The sequence below is a fragment of the Diorhabda sublineata genome, chromosome 6 (assembly GCF_026230105.1).
Source record: "Diorhabda sublineata isolate icDioSubl1.1 chromosome 6, icDioSubl1.1, whole genome shotgun sequence".
NCBI lineage: Eukaryota > Metazoa > Arthropoda > Insecta > Coleoptera > Chrysomelidae > Diorhabda > Diorhabda sublineata.
Window position 1 is genome coordinate 29,448,686 of NC_079479.1, and position 6,167 is coordinate 29,454,852.

Consider the following 6,167-nt stretch of genomic DNA (forward strand, 5'->3'; position numbering starts at 1 on the left):
TTGCTTTTTAGACTTAATCCTTCCAGAATCGAGCGCTTTTAATATACGCATTCCACAAAAACAACAAGAAATGAAATAAGAACAGTTTGAGGAACAAATGTAATGCATAAAGTATAGTATGGTGGCCAGGGCAAGAAACATTCTGGGCGCGTCCTACAGGAACCAGCTTATGAAGCTTGTTAGAGATAATAACCCTAGGGAATTTGAAGTCGAGAATAAGCTAAAAAGATTAGAGCCGATCTGTAGTGATAAGTCACTTTAATATTCATCCTAGTTATTGAGACACTGCTTATTCTCTCCTACAACGGTTTTAGATAAGCTCGTTTTATGAGGTGCGTGTATGTGTGTGTGTGTTTTGCAGACGAAAGATTAAACCAATTTTAGTTGATTGTATATGAAATTCTTGAGTTACTATTCAGAAGGTGAGTAATTTTCAGTGCTCATATTTTTCTAGCTTGGTTTGTTGGTGATTCAGTGAGGTAATTCTTATATTTCCAGCGATTATATAAGATCCTATTAGGAAGATTATGCATAACGGCACTAATTTTTGTTGAACAACTGTGAATAAAATATGTCTCATATGATTGGCTTACCGGCCAACTACTTTAGCTATTTCATATCAGAGAATTTCTAATTTTTCAGAATTTGCTATAGAAATGAAATATGTCATTTCTCTCTCTCATTTTTATACGAATCATCTGCCAATCTCTAAAATCTCAAAGCTTCCAATAACTACTGCCAACCAAATGTTTTATCTCGGTTAATAGTAAAAGTTATATTTTCTCTGCGGATAAAAAAACCCGGATAGTTGAATAGCCAACATATACTCCTGTCCTGACGTGATTAGATCTTTCTATGAGGATATATCAAAAGTGAACCCCTTAACATAGATGACGTAAAAAGATGAATCACGCTTGCGATTAGATCCGTCACGCCATTTTTCTACTTTATAAAGAAATATTCGGTATTACTTATTAGGTTTTTAGTGTAATGTAGCAAATTTATGAAATAAAATAGCTCTACATTCCAGAAACAGTTGAAGATAGGTAAAGGATATTGTACATGAATAATGTCTATAATATAATACAAGCAATAAATAATTTCAGGGGTCTCCTTTCATAATAAGAAAGTTGATATTGACCTTTGTGACAGAAACCACCCTGTATAATTGAAAAAGATGGGCATTTAAAAATAAAAATCGATGTTTCGAAGCGTTTCCGTGGCTGTTCCACACCATATAAGATAAACAGCCCCAGTAAATATTTTGTTTTCCAGTTTCATCTTCAGCTTGACTATATAGGTAACTTTTTCTGAGAGTTTCATGTGTCCTAAGAATGTTATAGATAACTATAATGTCATTGGTCTTTGTCGAGAAAATTAAAATTTATACTTTCTACTCATTTCTTCTTTTTCCAAAATATTGTGGTTATTTATAATACTATCTCTACTAATATGATATTTTCAATATACACAGTATATAAATTTATGACTTCTGATTTCTTACGATTATTTAATTTAAACTTCTTCCTTTAGCAGTTGCATCAAAAGCTCATTTCCAAATTGTATCCAACCATAATTTTCTACAGTTTCGTATAAATTTATTCTAATGTGATCATATCTCCAATTTTGTCACGTATATCTGTATTCAAATTTTTGAGTGAATTTTGTTGTTAAATATCGTTATTACAAAAAGAACTATAGGTTAAGTGTTATTTTATCTCAAAAGATAACACAAAAAGTATAAATAACCTCTGCAACAAAGCAAAGAAAATTATTAGAGTGAAGTAGCGTTAACTTAATTAAAATATGAAGTACTTTCAGAGCCTTATTTTATTACTTGCTTTATTGTACTGTAAAGCAAATTTTGTTCAAGATGAGTTTGCATATTTTGTCGATTATGTTAATGAATATATCAATTACACCACTTACTATACTCTACTAACAAATAATTCGTTTTTAGTTAATGTGAACGATTCTGAAACATACGGTAAGTAATAAACAGATACAATTTCAATTTTCAGGAACCATTTAGCAGATATATGTATAATTTGAATTTTTTTCACAATTCAATTGCCCCACTAGTTTTATTCATTATACTGTTTATTTTTTATGTAGGACGAATTCACCAAATGGATTTTTTTATTTTGTTTACTTTCGCCAATTGAGGTACGTCTAATAAAACAAAATATAAACACCACTTTCAACAGATTTTTTCATTTTGATGATTCCCTAAGAATAAAAAACAGGACTTTCCAGACAAATTTCGTAAGAAAGTTATAATCCTCTGACCAGTTTCCATCCAGCTGGATCTCTTCAGAGCATTCTTATTCCTTCTCTCTCCTTTCTCAAAAAATGCAATCCAAATAAAAGTATTTCGTTCTTGAACTCAAGATCCTAATCTATTAATCACACACATTCGTCTTGAGTGGATAGAAATTATGAAAATTAATAACAAAATCGACATTTTTTTTAGACCAATATATAGATATAAAATTCAATGTGAAAGAAATATCGCTTAATCAGATGGAATCACATATCCCATTACAGAATGGGTCTTCTAACTCTCCTTAGATGAGACAGGGTCTACATCTATTAATTGGGTTTTTAGATTCCAACTACTGTTTTCCGCTTGAATTTTGTTGCATCAATCACTAATGAATCAATTACAACTGAAACAGGATGTATTACTACTTATAATATGTCTCCTGGAGAAACTCCAGCTGTAACTCTTAATTACCTTAGTGAAACTAGTTGCTTACTAATTTATTAAGCACTTTATGCACGAAACCCATGGGCTCGACGCTCATGAGCTTAACATTCAACACTCAATTGAAACTTCTGTGAGCTTTGTGTCAAGTGTCAAATTTCAAACTCGATTAATTGAATACAAAATACAAAAACTACAAAAGTACTCATTCGTAACTATACTTTTTACTATAAATTACCGTCTAAGGCTCTTTATAATCTTCATTTGAGTAATAATTCATATTCTGCACTTGTTTCTGTACATAATACTGTACGAGAATGTTTTAAGCAGCCTGGTTAAGATTTCATGACAAAAACACGAACGAAAATTTAAATAACCTCAATTCTACAGTTTGTGCTTAAAGCGCAATTTTGAAGCTCTGGAAGCCCAGTCATTTATCTGGTGCTTGAGGGGCAAGGAGAAAATACTATTTCATACAGATTTTAAAAACAACAATTTGGAACATGAAATTCGCAAGAAATGGCAATTCATCATTCGTCAATCGCTCATTGAATAATTTACTAAACAATTTTCAATATTATTGAAATCGTGATTCTCCCACAATTTTAGATTATGGAACATTTGATTTCATTGTCGTCGGAGCGGGTACGGCTGGTACACTTCTCACACGGCGATTAACTGAAGTTACGGGTTGGAAAATACTATTGCTGGAAGCTGGTAATGACGGAAACAATTTCACCAATATACCTTTCATGAATTTATATACGAGAAACTCTGAATATAACTGGGGAATTACAACGGTACCTCAAAATAAAAGTTGCTTAGGTAAGTAGATTTGGTTGTATTGATTCTGCTTAGCAAATTTTGGTTTGGAGAGTTTTCATCAATACTAAATTCATTTCCTTTGGAAAAATCAGAGTTTCCTTTTTAAATTTTCAAAAACACATTTTTGCTAATCAACATAATATATCTCTACAAAAATGCAATTTATTTAAATTATTTCACAGTGATTGTATGTGTACAGTTTAAACATATTCTGGTATTTCTAAGATGAAAATTTTTCACATCTGCGATTGTAATTTCTAGGTATGGTAGACCAAAAATGTGTATATCCGACCGGTAAAGGTTTGGGAGGTACCAGCATTATAGCTGATAGTGTTTATGCTAGAGGAAATAAGGCTGATTTCAATTCTTGGTTAGATTTAGGATTAGATGGTTGGAGTTACGACGATATCCTACCTTATTTCATGAAAACTGAAAAAATTGATATGAACTCTTATGATGCGGGATACCATGGCACAGATGGTTTATTGTGCATTAATTATACATATCCGAATCCAGTAACATACGATGCCTTTTTAAATGCTAGTCTCCTATCAAGTCTGAATACTGTGGACTATAACGGAAAAAATCAAATAGGTATTGGAAAGTTCCAATGGACTTTAGATTTTAATAAAAAAGTAACAGGAGGGAGTGCCTTCATCGCACCAATAATTAAAAACACCACCAATTTAAATGTTACTCTCAATACAAACACAACTAAGATAATATTCTCTGACGATAATGGAACCCAAACAGCAACAGGTGTTCAATTCATTAAAGAGGGTAAATTATATAATGCTTATGCATCGAAAGAAGTCATTCTATCAGCAGGACCAATCGGAAGTCCACAACTACTCATGCTCAGTGGTGTCGGACCTCAGGAGGATCTAGAAAACCTCAATATAACCGTTGTTAAAGATCTGTTGGCAAAAACTTGACTGATCATCCTGTTTTTGTTGGATTGTATATCAGGTCTAATCTAACTACTAATGCTGGAAATGTTACCTATAATTTGGAACAATGGATGAAAGGATTGGGTTTTTTTGGTACTATATTTTCAGCTGATAATATTGGATTTATCAATACAAAAAATGAATCTGTTGAGCCACCAAACGTGGAATTTTTAACTATCAATCCACCTACAAGTGTTCCAGCTGGTAAGTTCAAAATACGTTACCTAACAATAATTTATTGAGAATAAACATAGCGAAAGAGTTTTAATTCATATATTTTTCGTTCACAGCTACTTTTTACAATTTGAACGAAGCCTACACAGATGTTTTCTCTGCCTATAATACATTGACGGGTTTCCTAGTTTACTGTATCAACCTTGAACCAAAATCTCGTGGTTGGTTGAAATTAAATTCCAGCAATCCAGCAGAATTTCCACTGATTAATCCTGCTTATTATACAGACTCCAATGACGAAGATATTCAAGTAGTATATGAGGCGATACAATACATTCTCTCATTATTAGATACAGAGCCTCTTCAAGCAATAAATGCAACTTTGGTAGCAGAAGCCCCCAATTGTAATTATTTGAAAGAGGAATCAGAAAAAGATTACTGGTATTGTGCTATTAGGTCACTCACTTCCACACTTTATCATCCTTCGGGTACAACAAAAATGGGCAACAGCACGGAAGATTTAGTAGTTGATGAAACAATGAAGGTTCATGAAATATCCGGGTTGAGAGTAATAGATGCTTGATCGATGCCTAAGCTAGTTAGAGGACATCCATTGGCCGCTATCTGGGCTATGGCTGAAAAAACCGCTGACCTAATTAAGAACGAATACAGAGAACTATGAAAGTGATGTTCATATGAACAAATGACCAATTTATCGAAGAATAATACGTGGAACTACGTATTTTATGTATATATTTTCCCAATAAAAATATGTTTCAATTCTAGTTTTTTTTATCTATACATTATGATTCAGAGCATGTTATTTGAAGATTGATGATAACAATGGAAATTGTCTTATTTAAATTTTCTAAATTTTGACCCATCGTTTCAACCCTCGAGGCATAAGTTCAGTAGATAGAATTCGCATATTTTGATTCAACATACATCTTGGGCTTATCATCAACCAAATATCAGATCGAAATTACAACGTTATATCTTCACCTATATTACGTAGTCATTTTCATTTTTTTTTAGTGTAGAGACAGAACTATTGTTGAACAACTGGACAAATTTATATGTAGATTAAACATAAATTCCTCATTATACACATCTAACTCCATAGTAATCGTTGATAAGTTGAAGAGATCTATGATAGATCTATTAACAATATGGGACATGAGTTGTTTGAGAAACTAGAGAATAGCAAAAAACCACAAAACCCTAATATCCCAAAAGAATTCTCAAAACTTCTATCAAATGAAGAAATAAGACAAAGAGATAAATAGAATTTCCTGGAAATTATCCAAAAGAAACATAAAGATGAATCGACTGCTATAATATAATATATTCATATAAAACAAACCTCAAATGAATTTCGGGTATTTCCTACGTATATCAAAGGCGCCGCGGTTCTGCCGAATTTTAAAATTCCATTACAATCGGACAGAACCGGCTCTAGAATCCATATAGCAATGACGTTCTTGTTCGTTTAGCTTTTCGGAGTTTGGTTG

At 32.3% G+C, this 6,167-nt stretch overlaps 1 protein-coding gene across 2 annotated transcripts; it reads left to right on the forward strand.

Moving 5' to 3' along the window:
* Nucleotides 1–1,770: 1,770 nt before the first annotated feature.
* On the forward strand, nt 1,771–5,440 carry LOC130445410 (glucose dehydrogenase [FAD, quinone]-like). 2 transcript variants are annotated; one of them, XR_008910046.1, is made up of 4 exons: nt 1,771–1,987; nt 3,317–3,532; nt 3,794–4,686; nt 4,773–5,440. XR_008910046.1 is itself a non-coding variant. In XM_056781013.1 (3 exons), exons 1-3 carry the CDS (start codon nt 1,807–1,809, stop codon nt 4,465–4,467), a joined length of 1,071 nt encoding a protein of 356 aa, XP_056636991.1. In that variant the 5' UTR covers nt 1,771–1,806; the 3' UTR covers nt 4,468–5,440. The 2 variants fall into 2 exon arrangements, 1 of the variants encoding a protein (XP_056636991.1); XM_056781013.1 differs by having other exon boundaries at nt 3,794–5,440.
* The last annotated feature ends 727 nt before the right edge of the window (nt 5,441–6,167 follow it).

Excerpts from the sequence above, each read along its gene's own strand:
- LOC130445410 (XM_056781013.1), top strand. The coding sequence starts at position 1,807 with ATGAAGTACTTTCAGAGCCTTATTTTATTACTTGCTTTATTGTACTGT. Across the intron at positions 1,988-3,316 it reads GAACGATTCTGAAACATACG|ATTATGGAACATTTGATTTC; the intron begins GTAAGTAATAAA and ends CCACAATTTTAG. Across the intron at positions 3,533-3,793 it reads TCAAAATAAAAGTTGCTTAG|GTATGGTAGACCAAAAATGT; the intron begins GTAAGTAGATTT and ends TGTAATTTCTAG.